Here is a 25509-nt window from a genome sequence, read left to right on the forward strand (position 1 = left end):
AGCAAATAAATCCAAAAAATGGGAGAGGAGAGTTCAATTCTTCTAAAGGCTGAAATGGATTCTTTTATTTTAAATGATGACTCATATCAATATGTTTGTTAAAGATGAGGTCATTAACGTCGTGAATTAGAGTAAGACAATCATACTGCCTTTCATCCAGAGCACTCTAACTGGGAATATGTTCGGCATCCCTTTTATTTTCTTCATGGAAATCCAAGGACAGTAGCTCCTTGCCCATTTTACCAGTCATCTGTGAAAAGCCAAGGGGGCTCAGCTCTCACTCTGCTGAAAAGAGGCTTCAGTAGGCTATGTCTCGCCACAAGGGCAACTTCGTCCCAGGCATTGCAGGTGTCACAAACGTTGACAGTAGGATTGGCAGGGTCTAAAATGAACGGCCTAAAACAAAACAAAACAAAACACAAAACTATCCACGTCTGAACTCAGTTTTGATTCGTTGTATAGTGAGAAAAGGGGATGTCAGAGTTAAAGAAGGAAGGTGATTAAGAAAAGGACTCTTGGAAGGGTGGAAGCAAGTCCACTGCAGGCTAATACCCATCAAGAGACAGCATCTTGCTTCTGCCCCCGCCCCCCCCAACCCAACTCCAATGCCCTCTCATTTTTCCTCTTCACCTCCGGAGGCATTTCCTCCCTGCTTTCCTGTCTTCAGTTTCCTCCCCATTTGCCGTGTGTATCCACATTTGATTCATTCTACTCAAATTACTCATAATTCACACTTGAGAATTAAAGTTCTGTGAGAAGTAATCAAAGGGAATTGACTTTATGCTAATTAAGGCCTTCTCATTTACAGTGAATCACAATCAAGCTGTTTTCGCTCCAGACTTTTCTTTCTGGATGGCAAACATGCTTCTTCTATCCTAAGAGCATAGAAAAAGATAAATAGTTACCTTGTGTGTTTCTGGTTCACCTTTACAAAAATGGGGAACTTGGGATGGTAGTGTCTGTGCCAGACAACATCAATTTCTGCATATCGAACCAGAAGCTTGAGGACTGCCCTCATTCCCTGCACCAGGCTGAAGAGCAGCGGCTTTCCTGCCAGCTCCCAGATGTGAATGGTGAGGAGCTCCACTGTGTAAGAGGAGGGAAGTCTCCGGAACCTAGACACACAGGATGAAGTGTTGTCTACTTCCTTAACCCAGAAAATGAAGACAGATTTATTCAGATAGGAGAAAAATTTCAGCCCAACAGGCAATTTACGGAAGAAGAAATTCTATTTTCAATCTTACTACTTATCAAACAATAATTTTCCACCCCTCAGATTGGCAAAATATAAAGAATTATAATATCCAACATGGGTGAGTTTGTGAGAAAATAGACACAGTCTATTGGTGAAAAGGTAAGTTAATACAGTCTTTTTTGTAAATTAATACAGTCAACTCTATACAAATTTGATATGTTCCTTCCCTTTCATCAGCATTTTCCACTTCTATTCCTTCTGTAGAGAATGTGGCTAGTCTGACTTGAGCACACACTGAATTTTGAAGACTTATATTTTAAAAAAGGGAAAATATCCATTAATAATTTTTATATTGATTACATGTTGAAATGATAACATTTTTGACATAGTGGGCTAAATATATTATTAAAATTAATTTCATCTATTACATTTTACCCTTCTAGATATTGCTACCAGAATATCTAATAGCATATGTGGTTTGTATTTGAACCTCACATTATATTTGTCTTGAATGATTGCACTGTGCTGTACAGTTGTTAAAAGAAGGTAGATCTCTAAGATCTCTAGGTACAGATATAAAAAGATATAGATTAAATGAAAAACAATTTTCATAGTGATACATAAAGTGCAAACCCATTTGTTCTTTGTTTTTTAAAAACTAAGCATACATAAAAAACAAATTTGGCAAAATATGTCCTAAACATTGTTAGGGAGGTGGGAATTTGGGGTAAAGAAGGAAAATTTTTATACATTAATCTTTTAAATTGCAGTTTATGTACATCAGGGGAAAATAAAATAAAAATTAAAGCTGAGGGTTAAAAACAAACTCATGGGAGAAAAAATAAACCAAATCAGATAGTTTCAGGATTTCATGTTGGTTGATATCTAATATGTATTTTTGTTGCCTTGGCATTCATTAGCCATAGCAATCTCTTTGGGGATATGTTGCAAAATCAAGCAGTTTTTTCCCTAACAGAATGAAAATATTTTTGTACTATCACTATTGGTCATTTGTTTTTACTTAAGTAAAGGAAATAGGAAAAACTAAAAGTAGAAAAAAATTTTTGTCCCGGTAATGAAATAGCAAACCAGATTCAGCTGATCAATAATTCAGTTCTTGCTATACTCCCTTAGGGGTTGACAACAACAAACACCAGACTTCAAATCCATCTCCAATTGAACGAGCTAATACTCCCATGTGCCAAAAGAAGCCATGGTTGAAAACCACTCAAGCAGGAGATGCTCTTCATATTCCATGAGAGTAAATGTAGGGGGGAGAAAGACATTTTACGGCATGTTTACATGGGTAGTTACATACCTCTGACACGTGTCCATACTATCTTGTGTTCTATTTGAGCCCTTTGACATCATTTCATTTAACCCTTTCCACGTGTTACATGCTCCCAAATTTGTCTTGAATAATATTTCATCATATTTGTGTGCAAGTTTGTTTGCTCTTCAGGAGCATTTCTGTTGTTTCTAGTTTTCCTTATCTTAGGCAGCACAATTCTGACCATATTTACATGAATTCCTTTTTTAAATGTGATTTATTTTCTCCAAGGTTGGTTCTCTAGGTATTTCTTAATTTTTTTTTACACCTTTATTTTTAGTATTCTTTTTTATGACATTTTTAATATAAATGGCCTCAACTCTTTTTTTGAAATCAAGTAATAAGTAAACATTTTTTTTTACTTTTTACTATCACTTTTTTTCATATAAGGGAATTACCTTGACAAATAGCTTGAATATTTTAAAATCCTTAACACATAATAAATATTTAATACAACATTACCAGATTACTTTCCCAAAATAGAAAACCAATTACCATATCATAACATATGTGATGCAATTTCCCCACAATACCACCCTTTTTTAAGTCTTAGAATTATTGTTCTGCTATATTAATAGATAAGTTTCTTTTTCCAGACCTATAAATGCTCTCCATTAAAAAAAAAAATAAGTGTTAGATTTCAAAACCAGGGCTGTCATCTGCCAAGGATCTACTTAGGCAAGAAGCTTTATTTCTTTGTTCTTCTATCTTTAATAATAAATTTTTACTCAACCAAATGAGAAAAAAACATATAGAATGTGTAGAGATATTTAGATACAGGAGATAATTATATAGAAGTAATACGTGTTTTTGCAAAGTGACTAATATTTTCAATGGTAAACAGAAAAATATACAAAGAATAGAGTGTATGATTCAGATGAACAAATCAAGAGTATTAGCAACTTTATGCAAAGACAAAGAAGACATATTCCTTGTAGAAAGTGCCGTATATAAATATGTTGTAGTAAATCCCCTGTCTCTGCTATTTCTGCCAAATGGAGAATTCATTTCTACTTCTTTACCAAAAGTTTATCTTAAAATCCTCAAAGGAGTCACTGAGTCTCCCTCACATCCCTTCATCATAAGTTAGAGCCTGTCCCTACCAAAGGCAAGGGAAGATACAAGAACATGCACCCGCAACTTGAGGACCCCAGTTCTCTGAAAAACAACTCTGCCTTATCAAGAACCAGCTACAGAGGAAGGAAAAATTGAGGCTTCAAAGAGTAAACACCCCATTCAAATTGTGCTAGTAGTTTCCCTTTCCTTTTTCCTGTGCCTTCCTTCTTTGCACCAATCCATCTGGTTATGCCACTGAATATTTTTGTTTCTGTTCTTTGGTTCCTACCAAACGATTATGTTGTTTTGGAATAATGTAATACACATGTTCCATATTCTGGACAGCCCTTTCTCTCTCTCTCTCTCTCTCTCTCTCTCCATATATTCCCTCTCCTCTGCCTACCAAGGAAAGAGGTGGGGCCTGGAAGTGTAAAGGAAAGGGATATGAAAAGAGGAAGGCTCACTTGGTGCCCATGTGCTGGTACATACTTATTTTCCTCCGTGGACCTGGCAAATGATGTCTTGAACCAGTGTATCATTAAGCGAGTGAGCTCCTTCACCCTTGCCACAGACGCCTTGACAAAGTCCACTTGGTCTGGCAAGAGGGCCAAGGCACACAGCTGTGCCACGTCCCTGTCATCACAGAGGTACAGTTTGCGGTAAAGGTGAAGTTTTAAACCTGTTCACACCAAGGAACAAAGACCATTGTGAGTATTTGCTCCCTCCTCTCCTTTCCTGGTTTCCCCTGATACAAATGAGCTATGTTACTCTGATTAATTAGACCTTGGTCATTCAAAACCAAACAGTTTTTTTTCTTTTTAGGAAAGTCAGTTGGGTTTACCCGTCATTAAAAGAGAAAGCTTCAACATCATGATGCCGGAGCAGTTCAAATGAGCAAACTCTGGTACAAGCAACTCTGATGAGGCAGATTTTCTATTTGCAGAGGAAGTTTACTTCCCAGAAGATTATTTCATTACCTTATGCAAATATACTCTACATATAAGCTAAATGTCATCAGGCTCTCTCAACAATAACCTATATAATCCCCCTTGTTTAATATCTAAATTGTCCCTATTTGTATACATACTTGCAGAAGAGATTCTACTACTTGGACTCTTGAGGGAATTTATTATATTTATAAAGGTAGAGATGATTTTAAAGATGCATTTAGGTCAAATTTAAAACAAATAATCCATTTCAGTTAGTGATAGACTAAAGAGGGAGGAAAACTAGATTAAATGGGAAGAATGATCAAATAATCATCTGTAGCTTAATACTACAACTCAGGTTGTGCTTATTCTACTTGTATGAAATATAAATGTTTCGTATCTTTGATCATAATCTATTTAAATTTTCCCAATTCAACACAATTAGAAGTTCTAATATGAATTTATTTTGGACAGCCCTTATATTTACCTATCCTTCTGCCCAACTAAATTGTCACACAATGACACTCTTGTTAATTGTGGCAAATTTCAAATCTACAATACATATTTTAAAGTTAACTTGGGCCAGGAATTTTATTTTACTTATAAAATACATTTTACAAAAATAAAACTTATATGCCTTGATCTGGATTCCTAATTTCAAACATATCTGTACAGTCTTTTCATACTGGTCCAGCTGTTGAGGGTCAAATCAGAGATATAATAGTAGGTTGATTATCAACAGATTAGAGAGTAAAATCAAATTCCATAAGCGAATAGAGTTATATATGGCAAATATTATAACAAACATATTCTAGTCCCAAACTTCCCAAGCAACAATTATTAGAACTATTAAAAAAAAAGACCTTTCAGTTTTACTGGGAGGCTCTCTGCCTTTCTTAGCAATCAGACTCAGATAGAAACTCAGATTTATGATGATGAAAATAAAAGAAATAATAATTTAACTCAAATTTTGGTATCCAATAGGTATGTCAGGTATTTGATGACCTACTCTAGCTGATAAAATGTCAGGGATTATCTCCTCAAAGCCACCACTATATCAGCATTTCCCCTTCTTCCAAGTTCTTCACTGGTAGGAACCCAAGTTAGGGGTCTCTAACTTATTTTTGAGGCTTATGATTTTTTGTTTCTTCTCTGTGTGACAGGTGAGTCTTTATTTTATCGTCATCATATCATCTCCATCACTTGTAAAACAGGAATACTTAGCTCCCTTGCTTTGAATCAAATACTATTCTAAGTGCTTTATCATTATTAACACATTTACTCTTTGACATCCCTGAGATACAGGAACTACTATTCTCTCCAGCTTACAAATGAGGAAGTAGATTCCAAGAGGTAGTAGGTTGCCCAAAGTCAGCATGGCTGGGAAGTTAAGCCATCTGTTGTCACCTTACTGCCCTCTATTGCAGGTTAGATCTGAGCCCAAATGCTTCCTAACTGATAGCTAATTCAGGGGTTCTCAGACTTTAATGAGTACAAGAATCATGTGGGAATCTTTTGAAATGCAGTTTCTCATTTAGTAGGTCTGGGATGGAGCCCAAAATTCTGTATTTCTAGCACGTTCCCAAGTGACGCTAGTAGTGCTGATCTGAGAATCCTATCTGGAGCAGGAATGTTATCAATCATGGTCTTGTCAGATCTCAGGGCTCTGGGCTGCACTGTGGCACACGGGCCATGCTATTACTTGTTTAGCACATATGTAAGATGTGCAGGGAATAACATCAAGATGCCTGTGAAGATTTGAGGTGATCATCTGGAGTCTTGCTCTGACAATTATTAGTAACATATAGTTGCCCACTAAAATTCCTTGGAATCCTAGGACTTGTCTGAGTTGCTGGACTGTTGTTGTCCTATAAAACCCACTCCCCATCCTCAGTGGAGAGAAGCAGGGCTATCTAATAATTCCAGGCTTTTTCAATTCATTTCACACAGCTGTGCTCAAGAACTTAGGGGACTTAGAAGCCAATGTAAAAATATGCTTCTTCTCCTCTGGGAGACATTTTCACTTGAGAGCTACTGATATAGTCTCAAATCCTCAAGACGATTACCCAGGAGCTGCTGTTGGCTAACAACTGTGCTTTTGGAGTCTGCACACAAGAGAAAGAAAGCATTTGCACAAATAGGAGAGCTTTATGAGCCTATGGTAAGACTTAAGGAGATGGAATTATCTTTTTTAAAAATAAATATTCATTGTACTAAGCATTTTGCTACATGATTTCAAATTAAATCTCATATTTTAATTCTGGCAACTATCTCTGTTTTATAGATGAAAAAAATGAGACTTGAGAGTTTTACATGACTTACCCAAGGTCTCATAGATAATATGAAATAGATCTCGTATTTGGCTGCAAGCCCAGGGTGTTCTCTCCATTATAGAACTTGGATGTTGTATCAGACTACACAGGTCCTAGACAGTCTGAAGGACCTGGACTTACTTCCCAGCCCTTGCACGTACTGGCTACATAACTGTGGGTAAATCGCTTACATTTTCTAAGGCTCAATTTTTTAAATATTCAAACTGGAGATAGTAGCTTTCTTTTAGGTTTTTTTTTTTGCAAGTCAAATGAGATCATTTAATCAGATTAACTTTAGGGCAATGAGAATTATGTATGGCATATAATGGGTGCTGGATACATCACAGCATTTCAAAAAAAAAAAAAAAAATCTGACAGAATCAGCAAGATTACAGAGCCAAGAGGACTTACTAGAACTGTAGGATACCCTAAGAGTCCACACTCCCTTTCCTAGTACCCTATCTTATTTCAGAGTTCCCCATACTTCTGTCTTATTACAGATGATGTTATATTAAAATGACCGTTTTATGTGTCTGTTTTCCCCTCCAGACTATAAACCCCCTCATGTCTTATTCATGTTTGCGTCCCCAGTGCTAATAGTCCCTAGAAGGTGGCAAGCATGCAACATATGTGTATTAACAAATTATAGCACAACAGAAGAGAATTTTAATATGAGCAGCACACTGTCCAACAGTACTGATAAGTAAGAGAACTACATCAAGAAAGTCAACATGTTCCTCTGGAGTCTGGCTGAGAGGGTAGGACCAATGTTATGCTTATTTATTCCCTTTATTCCATAAACAGTTATTGAATAATAAAGTGCCAGGCACAAAGACAAAGCTTATGCTCAAAGAGCTCAAAACACTGTGGGAAGCCAAACCCGTGCACAGTGACAATACAAGAGGACCGTGCTGCGGCGGTGATACAAGGAGAAAGGAGAAAAGCAGAAGAGGCAGGTCTAGGAAAGATTAGAGAAGGAAGCTGAGCTGACACTGAGCTGAGTCTTGAAAGGTAAGCAGAAACTTCAAGGCAGGGTGTAGGATGAGGCAGGTTAAGAAAAATGTATCATTGGGGGCGCCTGGCTGGCTCAGTCGGGAGCTCTTGACTCTTGACTCTTGATCTCAGGGTCGTGAGTTTGAGAGCCTAACATTGGGTAGAGAGTTTACTTAAATAAACTGGAAAAAAAGAAAAAAAGTGTATCAGTGGAAACTGTGCAAAGAGAGACAGGAGAGAGCGTGGAGCTTTAGGGAAAAACATACTTCAGGATTACTGGGCTCATGAAACTCTCCTCTACAAAAGGTGAGCTCCAAAAGAACAAAAATCTTGATCTCCTATCTAATCCATTTTAAGTATTTACATGGTAGATATTCCACAAATAATAGTCCAATGAGATAAATGAGTAGATCAATTAAAATGTTTGATACGTCCTGCTAAGCTATGGGAAGATAACTGGTCATGTATTGGCTCATGGCAGTTTCATATCCACCTATCGCTGCAAAGAGAATATATATATATATATATATATATATATGTTTCAAGTCAAGCAGAAGCCTAGATTCAACTTCCAAGTTCTCTGGAGAATGTATTTACATCTACATAAATCACTTAGTCATTTGGGCTCTGCTTGGGCTACTATAACAAAATACCATAGACCAGATGGCTTAAACAACAGAAATGTACTTTTTCACAGTTCTGGAGGCTGAGAAGTCCAAGGTCAAGGTGCCGGTAGATTTGGTTCCTGGTGATAGACCTCTTCGTGGCTTGCAGTTGGCTGCCTCCTTGCTGTCACATGGCCCAGAGAGGAAGTTCTGGGGTCTCCTTGTCTTCTTCTCAGGGCACTAATCCCACCAAGGGGGCCCTAGCCCATGAACTCTTCGAAATCTGATTACCTCCCAAAGGCCTCTCCTCATAATACCATCACACTGGGGGTTAGGGCTTTGACATGTGAATCTGGAGGGGCCCACAACAGGTCCTTCATCTTCTTGCCTAATGGAGATACTTTATCCCCCCTCTTTATACGTATGACTAAATTTTATACATCATATATCATTCCAGATATCACATCTTAGGAATAAAAATAACATCACAATGCCATAACAATGTCCTTCTCATTTCCCATTTCTTGAAGGAGTTCCCTCAGATTTCTCCCCCATCTAAGATGCGCCCATTGACTAGCTCACATGTGCTTGCAGACTCTTTCTTTCTATACTGCATGCTATTTGCTATCACCACCTTCTCCCGATCTTCTGTGTAGTTCCATGTCTTCTGCGGCTGCTGTTACCGAAGGCACTGATGGTCCTACCAAAAACAGTAATGCCATCAGGGTGGTCATGCTTGCCAAAGGCACAACTTCTTCTGCCAGTACCAGGAAAGTAAGAGCATCAAGGAGAGAGGCCTGTTCTTGCCTCCTCTTCAGTCCGAGTGAGGGTGCTTCTCGGCTGCTCCGGTACCTCTGGACGCCTTCCCCGCTCACACAGTAACCCCAGAGCCGCACTCTACCACCCAGGCTGCAAAGCCAGGCTGACCTGAGCTCTGGCTGCCACAGCAGACAGCCAGGAAACAGCTCTTCTGCTTTTCACTCACACTTTTTGGAAATCTTTCTCCAAGAGACAGGAGTATGCGTCCACTGGTGCTGAGTATTAAGCACCTCTCTCTTCAACACTGATCTGTTGAGTTTGGGTCCATGTTGTGTTTCTAACCCATCTTTCCCACTGGAGGAGACTCATTTACCCTCTTGAGTCCGCCAGATGGTGGCTGAATCCTGGTGCAAACTCAACTTAGGCTCAAGTAGGGATTCCTGCGCTCTTTCTCTACTCCATTATACTGGACAAATAGTCAATCCTTGATCACACTTTTCAAATTAAAAACTGGCGGCATAGAGATGCATGGTGTTTACGTGCTATAGAAAAGAAAAAGGGCTCCTAAAAACACTCCATGTTCCAGTTCTACTGCAAGCAATCTGGTTCCCTGAGCCTCGTTCAATACCACGTCCAGATATAGTCAGTCATCTATAAGTACAACCTGAAGAAGCAGCCATTTTAAGGCTTCCTGTGAAATAAGAAAAATACATCTTACCTGTGGAGGGGGCAGGCCCCAGGACGTCACAGTAGGCCATGATCTCAAAGGAATGCCTGTGAAGACCTTCAGTACATACAAAATTGAATCTTAAAGACAAGGGTGCTCTCTTTCCCATTAGGATCCTTAAAAAAGGAACATGACGTGTCATGAGAAATAACAGAGAAAGGAAACACAAGATGATGTTCAATCATCCTTCCCCTTACTCTAGCCCTGCTACTCTCTTGGATATTTCTTGAACATTCCAGAAATGGTCCCTCCTCAGGGTCTTTGCAATTGCTGTTCCTATACCTAGAAGGTATACCTCATTGAAGATGATCCTTGTGGCTCCAGTCCTGGCTTTATTCAGGTGTCTGATGCACCAGTTGGCCCTTCCTGGCCACCCTTTAAAACAAGAGCTCCCTCCCGGTTCCCTGCCCCCTTCCCCTGCTTTATGTTTCTTCATAGCATTTAGTCACCACTTGGCATTATATTACTTGCTTATTTCTCTCACTCTGGGGTGTTAGTTGAACAAAGGCAGGAGCTGTGTATGTTTTGTTCACTGCCCTGTCCCTAGTATCTGACACATAGTAGGTGATTAACAAGTAACTATTAAATGAATTATCATCTGAATATGGATTGGGGCACTAAATATTACTAATCATGAATATGATGAAGTAAAATATTTTAAAAGAAATCAGACTTCTACTTCTGGATATAATGGAGTAGTTTATAGAAGACTGGTGCTCATTAAGAACAACCAGAAGATTAGATTTTAAAAACCATGTGTAAGCATATTTGAGAGGCACCAGGGAGCTGATGAAGCTGGAGAGGCTGAGGTCCCGTGAGGGTGGGGGCAGCACATCATGGAGAGGTGGACAGATACTCTGCTGCTTTCTTTCTGGGGACATGACACTGACTTGGAGAATAGACAAGAGGCTGAAAACATGGATTTTGTTTGGGCAAAGAGAAGCTGCTGGGATTAAAGAAACCAGCAGAACCCTGCCAAGCTCATGGGGCTGACACAATGTTAAGAGACTTGGAGGCCACAATCCTGATGAAAAGGGAAGGGTGGAGAGTTGAACCTGAAATATGACCTCTTCCCTCCAAACATCTGCTGAATTCTGAAGATGCTTGAGACAAGTATGGTTAAAGAAACAAAGCAGGACCTCTTGAAGAACTGAATGGGATTGTTGACAGTCTTGCCTTGCCGGGGTTAGACAACATGGATTAGGGTTCAGTCTCAAGGGCTGAGGAGACAAAGACTAGGGAGAAGTCCCTGGTGAACATACTAGGTTGTAACAATGATCCATCAACTTGGCCACACATTAGAAGCACCTGGGGATCCTTAAAAAAAAACAAACCAATGCTCTCGCCTTCACACATGTTTTTTTAATGGGTATGAAGAGTGATGTGGGTAATCAGCTCTCACTCTATCCATCTGGTGAAGAAAGAAAGAGTAAACCCTCTTTGGAAAAATAACATCGGCTAAAGCATCTAAGATTTTTTTATGCACGGTGTCCTGGCTTTAATCTTTAAAAATCACTAGAAATTCCAAGAGACAGGGCTATGGGAGACATGGCCATAGGTATGTGAAGCTTACTTGTGTGAATACCAGAGAGTTTGAATGAATTATTAGATCTACTGAGGAGTTCAGAGTTCTGGAATGGGTCAAGGTTAATGAGGATGTCAGTACTATCTTAGGCTACCCTGCACGCACCTTACAGTCCAATGAGTATCCCAAAAGATTTTTGCTAATATTATTAGTAGAAATGAGGCGTGGGTCATAGCAGTGCCTGCTCATGAGCCCTCAGGTGATATTATTTGCCACTTCCTGTTCTTGTCAGCCCAGTCCCTGAACACGTCTTGTCTTGTCTATGTCTTATCAGGACAACTACCACGTCCTGTGATGTGGCTCTAAAAGCCTTAAGATGCTCTGCCTGGATAATAAAATGAAACAGAGAGTCTTGTTTTCAAGACCTCTAAATCAAAGCAATAAGAGATAATGAGGAGAAGTCCCCGTTATAACCATAACCATTATAAGCATGACACATATTTTATAGCCGTGTCTCCTTAAAATCTGAGAGTATGTTTTCCTATTGTGGTTTTTTAATAATAAACACACTGATGTGTAAAGAGAGGAGTACAGTTCCTCTGGCGTGTAAATGATTTCCAGTACCTTGGGCTTATTGGGCAAGTCTCCTGAGATTTCATTCACAAGCAGGGCCCAGCAAATGACTGACACAGAACAGTTGTTGTTACCAGTAGGTGAAGGCATAGACTAGTTTCAAAGGAAAAGAGGTTTTTTTTTCCCCTCACACCCATCTCTCAAAATAGGGTAACTGAATAGCTTTAAAAATAACTGCAACAAACAATATATCACCAAAAACCAGGCATCAACTGAAACAATAAACTCTCTCAGTGGGTGGGAGTCAAAACCAACTGTCAGACCCACGTATCTGCTTCTTTTCCTGTTTAATTTAATTTTCCCTTCAAATGAATTGTGGTATGGTCTTGGTTGCTCTGAGTAGTGCAGAAGAAAGCCCAAAAAAACGCCTGCTGCATACAGATCTGGGCACAGGACAACACCTTGGACAGCCTGCCTCCTTCCCTGCCTTCACATTGCTTCCTCAGTTTGCCTCAAAGACTCATTCCTCAGCAAATATGCTCCTTTTCAGCCACCGGAACCATTCAGCAAAACAAAATGTGGGATAAAATAGATCCTGGGCTGAATTAAAACAATTAGTCCCTGGAAAAATCACTCGGGGGAAGAGAAAATGAATAGGCACTTAACAGGTGCAAAGGAAAGACGGTGGTTACCTGGGAATTCGGTTCAACTTTAAAGGGTTTCAATTAAATTATTTAATGAGTTGAAAGAATAGAAGGAACACAGATGAGAAAATGAGTTTGCTTGGTTTTAGTCAGGAACAATTAGAGCAAATGAACTAAGGTTTTCAGGGCTGTTATTTTTCATGGGTTTTACTTCAAAACTCATTCTGGAAATCCAAAAAGTAAAGACCTTCAAGGACTGTTTTTCTCCAGGAGGAAGGGCACCTGAGATATGGAGGAGGGGAAAAAGCTTTAGGGAGAGTGGGTCCATAAGGTTCTTTGAAGTTGGGTGGGCAAGGAGTATAGAAAAAGGACCTAACAATGAAAAACAAATATTTTGATTCCAAATAAGGTCACCATGGGACGGGTATAGCTTAACTCTTATTTTTAATGTGTCTTTAGAGTACATTAACATTCTGTTTTGATAAATAATAATAACAATGGTGTAATGTACCCTATAGTTTACAAATTTAATGGGGAAAACTTGGAAGAAGTAATGGGTAAATGAAAAACACATTCTCCCCTTTCTCCTTTTTGTTTTCTTTTGTCTTAAAGGTGGTCTTTCTCCATCCAAAGTGTAATCTAATGTGAAACTCCATCATTTCCCTTTCTGCCTTTCCAACCCAATGGACTTCATTATAGTCACCATCATGCCATTCATCTGACGTCTTTTGCTAACTACCACAATTTAGTAGGTGTTTGGTATTCCTGAAGGTAGTGTTCTTCAATAAAAGACACATTCAAGCTACTTCTCCGTACTCAGTTGAAGCAAGGGCTTCGTAATGAATCTATTATTTAAATTAAGAAACAGTCCTGGGACCCTGTTTTAAAACATTGATCTTATTTTCACATTCAAGTGGCACCTAGCTTGGTCTATTTTTCTCAGTAAAAAATGTTTTCTTCGTTTTACAACACAGATATTTGCATTTTTCTTCATCCACAATTCACTAGACTGAAAAAAATAACAGGAGATGTAAAAATGAAATAGAAAAATAAATAACATGTCAAGGCTTTTTCATTTCTTTCTTTTTCTCTTTTTGGAACTTACCAAAACACACACACACACACACACACACACACACTCACACACACAACCCAGGCCTGATTAGTTCAACATTTGGAGCAAAGAGGAGACATTGTGTATAATGTCAGCAAAGCCACATCAGCAAGAGACCCCGGGATACCGCTGAAGGGAATGTTTATCAGACAAATGTGTCTCAAAGATTCTTGGTACTTGGAGGCACCTTTCCCACCCCTTCCTGTTTGCATTCCTCAGAGTCAGATTTCAGCTAAGGGGATGGAAATTAAATAAAGGTGCTTTGGAGAAGACATAATTAGTCCTTAAATCATAGGCTCTCAAATTCATGAACTTTCATTGAAAGTTTAGCTAGAAGTCTTTAAAAAAAATGCCTCTGGGCAATCTCTCCATTTCCTTCCAAGAATTTAATGTTAGCATACACAAATAATTATTACTCAATAATGCCCTTTTGTGCCAAGCTAAGAGTTTCCCTTAGCTGACTTTTCCACCTGTGGAATAAAAGAATTCACAGTAACACCTTCATCCAGACCTGTTTCCATGCGAAGTTTGCTTCAAGTTTTCTCTCAGAGCATCCAACCCTTCTCTCAGTTGTTTCTTGCAATGGTTCACATTAGTAAACACATCACTGAACAACACGATGTCAATCTCAGAGCATCCTTGGGTATCAGTCCCCTTTACATAAGAACCACCCTGTGAAGATGAAGGATATAATGTGGGTGAAACCAAACTAACCTTGAGGGAAGAATGGATTTCAAGTCGTAGCATTTTAGGGTCAATTAACATTGTGGAATAGCTTAAATATGTGCAGTTGAACCCCTTGGTTCAACTTGACAGAAAAAAGAAAAAGACGGGAGAAAGAGAAAGTAATCTATCATGGTCTACTGAGAACTGAGCCTCGCCTATGAAAAAGAAAGTATACTCTGCACAAAAAGCCTGAAAATCCTTGTGAATATTTACAGCCAAAAGTTCTCAGACTCTTTCTGCTTAGAAGCCACCGGCCTGGAAGGAATCCATAGGGGCAGGAATCAAATTCACCACCGTACAGCCCAAAGCTCGCAATGGCAGTGCTCAGCGAACACCCGGACGGGCGGCTCCGCCCACGTGCCCGACGCACACCCGACCCGAGAGTTCGAACCGGAAGTGCCCGCCCTTCCTGGCGGATGTCGTTTGCTCTGGTTCTAAATAGATCTCGAATGATTTTCTATAAAGTGTTCTGTAATTACAGTTAATGAGAATTTACTTCAGATCTCTTGCTAAATGTAATTTTATAACAGTCAAAACGTTAAGTAATCAACAGCACATCGTTGCCTTCTTTAGCACTCAAGGAGAACTTTAGGGTGCCAGTTCCCGAGAGAATCTCTCTGTCAGTTAAAACAAACAAACAAACAAACAAACAAACAAACAAAAAAACCTGTTACCTATGATTTAGGAAATATCATGTCCCAAATAAGGCAGAAGCAATCTGTCAAAGGTGGACGGTGACACACAGTGACAATGCACTTTCACGACAATAGAAAGCATTCCAAAGCTTGGCTCCAAAGTCGCTCTGTATCTGCGGGTCAGGAGGACTAGCTCAGAGGGGTGCCCTGTGCCACACTGTCTCTCCCCCACCCTAACTCCGTTCTTAACACAGTTCCCACTAGTGCAACTCATTTATGAAACCTGTTCCCCATTAGAAATCACAGTGACAAGGGAATATGAGAAATGGAGTTTTTAGCAGCCTTAACCTGAGAGTTCTCAATACACTAATGTGTACCGTCAATCTCCAAGAATGGAATAAAGGGCACGACAATTCTGCCACTTAATCCATCAGCGGCTCTTGTTTTGAGCAAGCACCATGCAGGACCCGAATCAAACACTGGATCCCGATTTCCAGCTCTGTGCCCGCACCTTATCTCTACAGAATAATATACATTGTTTCATAGTCAGGGTTTTGCCATAGCTATCTTAAAGAAGAATTTAATCACACTCATAAATCATATTTGCTATTGAGTTACATTAAAAAAAAATCACTTTTGCTTTTAAATAAATGTATGGCTTAAAGATGATTTTATAACAATTATATGTGCACTTTGGGGGCATCTTTTAAATTTCTTTTTTATTTTTTTAAGTAATGTCTACATCCTTTGTGGGCTCAGACTCACGACCCCGAGATTAAGAGGCTCCTACTCCAACTACTGAGCCAGCCAGGCACCCCTATGTGTGCATTTTTAAATGAAGGAGTAGAAAAATTATCATGAATAAAAGGCCCTCAGAACTGCCCTATATTTTTTCTCTAAACACTGATTTGAGAGTATGCACTGATAGTATTAATGTTACCAGTAATAGTAACAATAGGGAGGAAACCATACCATCCTTGTTATTGGGATCCCTTTCCTGTGTTCAAGCCATTTTTCTTCAAGGAAATTTTCCATGCTCTGCGGACAGCCATTCCTGGACACACGGAGTTGTCTTTAAGTTGACAGGGAGCCCATCAGCGTAGCACCTAATTACTTCCACAGGCAGACTGCTCAGCCATGAAAGAGGGCTCTGGGGGACAGGCTCAGCTCCTTTGCCTGAAAGCCCCTTAAGCATTTACAAATATCGGTCAAGTGTGAGCCAGTTCCTTGGCCCTGCCAATGTAAAGGCACTTTCATCCCTTGGGCAAAACCTGCCAACCTTAATGGGCTCCAGCTGTTGCATGGTTGAGGGCCTGTTCCACCGGCCTGAAGCCTACCCTGGCATTTCAAAGGGCTCCTTGCAGGCCGTGTCACCCCATGCAGGAGGCAACGCTGGCCTTTGAACATGTGGCCTTGCCCAGTTGATGTGCATAACCTCCATGAGAGAAGAATGGCTTCCGTAGGGCTGTGTGGCCTGGCCATAGGGCCGGGGGCTCAGATTACCTGGATCACTCGGGTGGCCGGCACCGGAAAACAAGCCTGGATCAGCGCGAGCAGGGCCCCGATCTCAGCCACACAGGCAGAGCTCAGAAGACCTGAGGCTGGGCGGATATTTTCATCTGCAAATCTCTGTAGCTCTTGGGGACTCTTACACTCCAACATATTATGAGGTGAAAATCCTATAGACATTTGGGCTGCATAGAGAAATAATCAGTATTTGATATTCACTGCACAGAAATAGATGTGTGGCTAAGGCAAGAATCTAATTTTATATGCAAATTACATCTAGTTAATCACCAGGACTACCTAGTTGTGATAAGTCCCTCTAGACTTAGCTGACATTTAACCCTAGGTCTCTAGAGAGAAATGGCTGAATTTTTTAAGAAAAAATATTCCACCGTTCTTACGCGAGGAAAAAGAAATCTTTGCTCCAATTGACTAAATCACTTTAAGTTTCTAAATGAAAAACATATATGTTAACAAGTTTCAACATAATGATCCCAGGGTACAGAATTCCAAGTTAAACCATCTATTAAAAGTCTGAAATTGTCAGCCTACAGGCCATATTCTGCCCACAGAATGTTTGGTTTGGCTTGCAGGGTGTTTTCAAAAAGGAAAAACTGAGTCAACATCTAGAAATCAGGAGATAGTACATTATTTTTAAAGAGGGACATCATAGGTGTGTGTTTGTTTTGAGCCGGAAGAGCTGACAAGACTGACCCCACCCTTCACAAGAAGGAAGTGAATAACTGAATAACTAGGTTCAGTGAAAGGGGCATGTGAACTAAACCGACAATAGACAGATTCACAGGAGAAGAAGCATACACATTTTACCGATGTTAACATTTTTTTAATATGCACAGGGTTCTTTAAAGAAAAGAAATGAAAACTCAAAGTAGCAGTGAGACCTGGGGCCTTGTATACCACTTATACAAAGTACAATAAATTGTGGACAAGTGACTAGACAAAGGGAAGGGAGTTTGGGGCTTCTAAGGCCAATAAATTGTGGGAAAGTGACTAGGAAATATACAGGAGGAACTAATGGAAGGTAAAGGTTATTAAGGTTTGTTTATAAAGATTCATGTGCCATCTCTAGGTCTCCAGTGATAAAGGCTACTCTCCTGGTCCCAGTACAGGGGAGAGGGAGAATTGCTGGCTTGCTGTTAGGCAGGGAGAGCAGAGTGTTTCATTTACTGTGTCCCAACTGCCTCACCTCCAAATAATCAATACACCAAATTGGCATAATTTGGGGTGGCATATGCTGAGCCCCTTCAACAGCAAAGAAACTTTCATAATTTCTGCATTGGATGGACTAGGGGAAAAAAAATCCCTGAGTATCTGCAATCACAAAGTGGCCCTCATTCAGTTTTATACAACTAATTCATATTAGCACTGAGAATTAATTTTAGATTAGCCTCTGGTGAGAGGAGAGCTCAAGTGCCTTAAAGAATTCACTAATACTCTCTGGGAATGAACTTTCAACTGGACCTTCCTCCTCAAGCATGTAAGGAACATCCACAAGAATTGAATATATATACTCAGCTACCGATAAAACTCAGCACATGTCAAAGAACTAATATCCCACAGATTACATTCTCTGGCCACTGTGCAATCAAATGAGAAGCCGGTAATAAAATAACCAAAAATACTCCATACTTTAAGAAATTTTAAGAACCACAGACTTTAAATAAATCACCGATCACAGAAGAAATCATAATGGAAATCAGAACATACTGAGAACTAATCAGTAACAAGAAACTTTATATCAACGCTCAAGGGATACAGAGCCCCTTGGTAAGCTTTATCAATTAAGCCAAGTTAACAGATTGTTGGGTTTTTTTTTTTCTTTTGACATTTTTATTCTTTTGCTTGAAACATAATATCCAATTTATATACTACTCTCTTTAGGGAAAGTTCATCAAAAAATGATTACTTTTCAGTGACATCTCTGTATCCAGAATCAATTATTACTTCCTGGAAAAATTTTTATTTTTTAGAAGACTTTCATAGAACAGCGGTCACCAGTTAGTTTAGAGGACAGAGCACACATAGGAGAGCAAAAGACCTAAGATCTTAGTTTTGTGGTTATTTTTGACATGGACAGACCATAACCTGACTCCCACCTGAATTCCTGACATGGTTCCACTTTTGACTACAAGCCCATAGAATTGTGCTGTATTGTCTCTTTGAATGATACCTTGGTTTCCCAGCTTCTTCCTCAAATTTGGCTTTGCAAAATTATTCTCCGTCCCTGCCACCCCAAGAGCGTGTAGTTCCGAGCCACATCCTGGTTCCATCCTCTCCATTCTCTATTTCCTGTTCCCAGAAGCAAGCCCTAAAGCCTTGCGCTGAGGGAAAACCAAAATATGGTTTCTATGTTGCATAAATATACACAGAGGGAAAGAGCCAGGCATCTTTTTTACCTCTCTTACTGGCTGTGAAGCGATGCTCTTGTATTTCATGGTTCTCCCGACTAAGGACTGTTCCAAAGCGCCTTGAACACATCCTACAGGTTTTTGATATTTCTGTAGCCATATGCCTTATATTCCTTTCTTCTAGATTTTCCCAGCTGAGCTTGTGTGTCTCCACGGTTGACCTCTCCTGCACAGACTGAGAAAAGTAAACATATAACATAGGAATTACAACAGCTATTTGAAAGGTCTCCTCATCTTCATTTGGCTTCTCACTAAATGCTCCCAATCGTGAGCAGAGGGATTCTCATTCTGTTTCCAAAACACAGCAAAGCCCATTCGTTCTTTGGATATAGATAGAATGCTGCAGTAGATGAATAAATGAACCATGAGAACCAGGGTGCTGGAAAAAAGACACATTTTTTTTTTTTTTTTTTAATGGGGATGGGTTAGCCTGGTGATGGGTATTAAAGAGGGCACGTATTGCATGGAGCACTGGGTGTTATACGCAAACAATGAATCATGGAACACTACGTCAAAAAAAATAAATAAATAAAAAGCACTAGTTTTGTTTTATAAAATCAGAAGAATGACATCCTGGCTCTTTTTCTGACGTTTACTATTTGGAAGCTTTGGGCAAATCATTTCACCTAACTGGGTCTCTGCTCCCTCATGTGTGAAAGGGGGAGGAGGAGGGAGGGAGGTACATTCAGGTAGCTCTAAGGTTACATTGAAAGTAAAAATTCTGGGGCTGTGAGACTCCTATCACGTCACAAGCATTTGGGAATAATGATTATGACCACAGCAGCTGCTCAGGGTACAACACTTGCACTCCGTGAAATCTGCCGAGCATCCCCAAGGAATGGCAGCCCCGGGAGGGGGACCCTTGCTAGCGGGCTCCCAGACACAGTCGCGCGCTTCCCCACTGTGTCCCACCACCTGGGCTATGGCCACGAGGTCCGTTCTGATTTTTAGTCTCCTGTCCATAATTCTCCATTAGGGGAATGAAAAACCAAATAAAAAGCAGGGGTGTTTTCCCCACTTGTACCTCACTGTGATCATGCAGTCTCTCCCTCAGGACTTCGTGGCCACAGTCTTCGCAGTGAACTTTTCCAAAATGCTTCTGTCGAAGGTGATATCTCAGAGCCTTGCAGTTGACAAAATCTCTCCCACAGCACTCACATTTATAGCATTTCAGAGCCCACATCCTTTCCCAATGAAGTATTAGATGTAGATCCTACTGATGACAAAAACAAAAAGCATAAGCCCTTTGAAGAAAATCTAGCCCCTCACAGTTCACTAGGACACAGATGTTACTTCTAGTGTGCTAATGTGGGCTCAGTCCCATGAATGTCTTCCAAGAAATTTCTCCCTCACTAAAATCAAACACAGTACCTATTTAGATGAGCTGTTTGTAAACTTGGGCTTATAAACAGTAAGGAGGCGGTAACATCAGTAAAACCCAATGCAAAATCGTGTCTAGGTATATATGCACATTCTTCTAGAAAGGATTTCAAGTGAATCTGTGACCCAAAAGACGTTAGTAGCTGCTGCTTTACTTATAATCTTTACTCAAGGACTCTCCAAGAGCCACTGTCTCTTCAATTTTTACCACCCCATGAATTCCCATATTTGAGAAAGTTATCATGAGTAATGATTTATACATGTCTTCTGAATCACTCCCTGGATTTCTAAAAGTAGTTAAAAACAAATAAAAAGCAGGGTGGGGGGATGGGTTAGCCTGGTTAAAAAAAAAAAAAAAGATAAAAAGCAGAAGTTTGTACCAAGAGACACAGTCAGGAAGATGTTGGCGATTCCAGTCTCCAGCGGGCTGCCCCTGAAACTGTTTGTTTTTCTGGTTGCCAAGTAACTCTGCTTGCATTTGTAAAGCTAGTCCTGAAGCTTAGACCTCCTTCCTCAGAGGTTAGAATTCTGGGATTTATAGTTACCAGTGTCTTAGCAATTGATTAGATCCAACTTTTCTTATTTTTTTAAAGATTTGCTTACTTATTTTAGAGAGGCAGGGGGAGGGATAGAGACAGAAAGAGAGAAAGAGTCTCAAGCAGACTTCCCTCTGAGCGCGGAGCCCAACACAGGGCTTGATCCCGGGACCCTGAGATCAGGACCTGAGCCAAAATCAAGCGTCGGCTACTCAACTGACTGAGCCACCCAGGCACCCCAAGATGCAACTTTTCTAACTGTACTCATAAATTATTTTGCATTTGCTACTGTAATAAATTAGTACAAACGTCAGTGGCTTAAACACACAAAATTATTATCTGACAGTTCTGTAGGCCAGAAGTCTGAAAGAGGTCTCACAGGCTAAAATCTAAGCATTGGCAAGGCTGAGTTCCTTTCTGTAGGCTCTGGGTAAGATCCACTCCCTTGCTTTTTTCTCAGCTTCTAGAGTCAACCCACATTTCTTGGCTGGTGGCTCCCTTTCTCCATCTTCAAATGCAGCAAAAGTGAGTGGAGTCCTGCTCACATTGCATCGTTCTGATCTATCTCCCTTTTCCACTTTTAAGGACCCTTGCCACTCCATTGGGCCCAACTAGATAACCCAGGATCGTATCCCAATTTTAACGTCAGCTCCTGACAACCTTAAGGCTACCTGCAAACTTAATTCTCCTTTGCCATATAAGGTAACAAATTCAAAACTTCCTAAGATTAGGACAGGGACCTTTGGGGGACCATTTTGTGCCTACTACATTGTAGTTCTGAACTTCAATCAGAAGCAGAAATGAATCCAAAATGTATCTGTATAAAATGAAAGAGAGGCAAACTGTTTCCCCTCCTTGCAAAAACGCCCAGGCTTAAATGGTTTTGGAGTCTTTGTCCCACAAATTGAGAGCTGCCGAGTATGTGTACTTCTCACTGAGGTTCGGTACAGCTCGCCAACTACAGGTCCTATCACATTAGAAGATGTGAAAACAGTTTAGTGGGTTGTGACTCATGCTTAAAAAAAATCAAATAAGACAAAACTAGAGAATACTGAACATACTGAAGGTAAATAGTGATTTGTGAAACACTTGTTATAGCTAAACATATGCATATTTGTACTGGGTTGCAGGGTAAAAAGCATTTTAAAAAATCGCAATTACACTAATTAGTTCATTTCATATCTTCTCGGTCAGCAGAAGTTCCATCTCTTGTTTTATTTCCCTTAATCCCCCATCCTCCACTTTCATTTACCTCCTTGTCCTCCAATAGGCAACCATTATAATGTGTTAAATGTGTTATCTTGTTTTGTTATATATATGTTTTTGTAAAAGATTCCTTACTCTGGGTTCATGTTTTTTATAATTTACATAAAATGAAACTAAAAAGATACTATCTATACTCTGGTCCATTGCTTTCATTGCTACAGAGTAATCCATGGTGATATCTACCATATATTTGCTGTATATCTTTCTCAGGGTAGAAGTAAAAAAGCCTGAAAGCCACTGGTCTAGTGAGAACACCCAGGATTCATTGGAGACCTTTTAGAATAACACTGGAAGTTTTCTTCTTCCAAGTTACATGTCTAAAATGTCTGTTTAGTCTTCCTGTTCCCAGCTGTTATGATCTATGGATGTCACTGTTCCCAAACTTGGTCCCGCAGGAGGACGCAAGTTGACATATACCATAAACAGGAGAGTCCTTTATGCACTGATGCAAAGAGTTGTGGAATTTTTAAGCTGAAACATTCTCTTCCTGCCCTCTTCCCTGTGCCCTCCATCATTTTAATGGACAAGTATTTTAAGGATAGTTTGGTTGCAAGGAATATAAAATGGAATTTATCGAAAGGGTTTCGGGGATCTTGGAAAATCCAAGAGTGGGAAGTAAACCCAGACCTCAAGACCATCTATGTCCTTACCAAATTGCCTAAAGCAAGGTGAATGTTCAATAAACTTCGGTCCAGTAAATGGATGAATAGGTGGGTAGAGGAAGGAACTGGAAAATATTCAGAAGAGACAGCAGCTCCCACTGATTCTAGGTTTGGCTCTGTAGTTCTGCATCTCTGCTTACCTATGTCTGCTTCCTTTGTCTTCTTCTGCACGAATATGTACGCTTGCTCCACAGTGGCGCCCTTGTAGGGTGACAAGCTACCCAGTTTGCCTGGAACTGTGGGGGTTCTTGTGATGCAACACGTTCAGTGTTAAAACCAGGAAAGTTCAGGCAGGCAAACCAGAAGGAGTTGGTCACCATTGCATCAGAGTGTGCCTTAAAAATCAGCTTCATAAATGCAGCCAATTCCCGTGAATTGATGGATTGAGTTCCTCCAAGCCCCAATGCTGTGAAGTTTGGAGAACTTGATTGGATCTACCCAAATTGTGATTCATTTCCCCTACACCAGGTGTTCATTCCTGGGCCAATCAATCTTGACAGCTACAGTGAAGGGGGTAGGCAGATACATAACTCGCCCGTAAGCCTATGGACCAACTGAGCCAAGAAAGGGTGTTGAGGCAATGCTGGGCATTTGTAGTTCACAGATAGGACCTAGTACATCACTCAGATTCCCAGCATGAGCTCTCCATCCAGGATCAGAAGAATGAAGGAATGGTAACAGTGGAATTATTAGACTTTCTCAATGAGATCTCTCTCCTCCCACCTTTCACTTAGTGTAATGTTTCCAAGATTCATCCATGTTGTAGCATGTATCATTACTTCATTCATTTTTACTCTGATGAGTAAAAAAACTACTCTGTTGAATGGATATACCACTTTTCTTATTAATCCATGCATTAATTAGTAGGCATTTGGATTGTTTCTGCTTTTAGCTAATATGAATAATGCAGTGATGAACATCCACACATACATCTACAAATTTTTGTAGAAACATTGTTTTGAATTCTTGGGTATCTGAATGTGGGTCTTACAGTAACTCTATCTTTAACCCTTTGAGGAAGAGCCAAACTGATCTCCACATTTTACATTTCCACCAGCCAATGTATGAGGGTTTCAATTTCTCTATATCCTCACCAACACTTATTATTTTCCAGTTTTAAAGTATAACTATCTTCGTAAGTGTGAAGTGGATCTCATGAATTTTGATTTGCATTTCTTGATGAATAATGATGTTGAGTATCTTTTCATTTGCTTGCTATTTGTGTATCTTCTTTGGAGAAATGTCTATTCAGATCCTTTACCTATTTTTTAAGTGGGTTGTCTTTTTATTGTTAAATTATATGAATACTTTATATATTCTGGATACCAAACTCTCATCAGATAGATTATTTGAAAATATTTTGTGCCATTCTGTGGTGTATCCATTCATTTTCTTTTTTTTTTTTTTTTTTAAGATTTTATTTTTCAGAGAGAGACAGAGAGAGCACAAGCAGGGGAGAGCGGCAGGCAGAGGGAGAAGCAGACTCCCCACTAAGCAGGGAACCTGATGTGGGGCTCCATCCCAGGAACCCAGGATCATTACCTGAGCCGAAGGCAGACACTTAACCAACTGAGCCACCTAGGTGTCCCTCATTTTCTTGATAGTGTCTTTTGATGCACAAAAGTTTTTAATTCTAATGACCTTGGATCCATTTCACTTTTGTTGCCTGTGCTTTTGGTGTCGTATCTTAAAAATCATTTCCTAACTGAAGGCCATGAAGATTTACAACTGTTTTTCTTCTAAGAGTTTAATAGTTTTAGCCCTTACATTTAGGCCTTTGATCCATTTTGATTAATTGTTGATTTTTGTATATGATACGAGGTAGTGGTTCAAATTCATTCTTTTATATGTGGATATCTAGTTGTTCCAGCACCATTTGTTGAAGAGATTATTTTTTTCCCCATTGCATTATCTTGGTACCTTTGTCAAAAATCTATTGACCAGGGGTGCCTGGCTGGTTCAGTCTCTGGGGCATGCAACTCTTGATCTCAAGGTTCTGAATTTGAGCCCCACAGTAAGTATAGAGATTACTTTAAAAAATAAATCTTTAAATAAAAAAAATCAGTTGTCCATAGCTGTATGGGTTTATTTCTGGACTTTCAATTCTATTCCACTGATCTATACGTCTGTCCTTAGGACTCTACTACACTGTCTTGACTACTGTAGTTTCATAGTAGGTTTTGAAATTGTGTCACGTGAGTCCTCCAACTTCATTCTCCTTGCAACATTGTTATGGCTATTCTGGCTGCCTTGAGTTTTCATGGAATTTTAGGATCTGGTCATTAATTCCTACAAAGAAGCCAGCTGGAATTCTGATAGAAATTGTGTTAAATCTCTAAATAAGTTTGAGGAGTATTGACTTCTTAACAATATAAAGTGTTCCAGTGATCCCATGGACATGGGATCTTTCTATTTATTAAGGTCTTCTTTAATTTCTTTAAGCAATGTTTTACAGTTTTCAGTGTACATATCTTGAACTTCTTTGGTTAAATTTATTCCTAAGTTTAGCTTTTAATTTTCTGGAATATTGGAATTGATATCTTAATTTCATTTTTGGCTTATTCATTGTTGGCGTTTAGAAACTCAACTGACTTTTGTACATTGATC

General features: G+C 39.6%; 1 protein-coding gene and 1 long non-coding RNA gene across 2 annotated transcripts; both read right to left on the bottom strand.

Moving 5' to 3' along the window:
• Nucleotides 1–100: 100 nt before the first annotated feature.
• Nucleotides 101–14470, bottom strand: LOC118528552 (2'-5'-oligoadenylate synthase 1-like). The gene is made up of 5 exons (XM_036080983.2): nt 14274–14470; nt 9898–10022; nt 4071–4260; nt 906–1115; nt 101–396 (listed from the first exon to the last, which is right to left on the bottom strand). Exons 2-5 carry the CDS (start codon nt 10013–10015, stop codon nt 240–242), a joined length of 675 nt encoding a protein of 224 aa, XP_035936876.2. The 5' UTR covers nt 10016–10022; nt 14274–14470; the 3' UTR covers nt 101–239.
• A 2237-nt stretch (nt 14471–16707) lies between these two features.
• On the bottom strand, nt 16708–20190 carry LOC144380963 (uncharacterized). Its single transcript, XR_013445327.1, has 3 exons — nt 20083–20190; nt 19047–19233; nt 16708–16817 (listed from the first exon to the last, which is right to left on the bottom strand). It is a non-coding gene; the product is annotated as an uncharacterized LOC144380963 (long non-coding RNA).
• Nucleotides 20191–25509: the final 5319 nt, after the last annotated feature.

Source organism: Halichoerus grypus, chromosome 2 (genome assembly GCF_964656455.1).
Source record: "Halichoerus grypus chromosome 2, mHalGry1.hap1.1, whole genome shotgun sequence".
NCBI classification, from domain to species: Eukaryota; Metazoa; Chordata; class Mammalia; order Carnivora; family Phocidae; genus Halichoerus; species Halichoerus grypus.

What these genes read in the sequence shown, in the direction of transcription:
- LOC118528552 (XM_036080983.2), bottom strand. Translation starts at nt 10,015, where the DNA reads ATGGGAAAGAGAGCACCCTTGTCTTTAAGATTCAATTTTGTATGTACT. An exon ending in GGGGCCTGCCCCCTCCACAG is followed by an intron (nt 4,261 to 9,897) that starts GTAAGATGTATT and finishes TGGTGTGAACAG; the next exon opens with GTTTAAAACTTCACCTTTAC. An exon ending in AGGTCCACGGAGGAAAATAA is followed by an intron (nt 1,116 to 4,070) that starts GTATGTACCAGC and finishes CTGTGTGTCTAG; the next exon opens with GTTCCGGAGACTTCCCTCCT.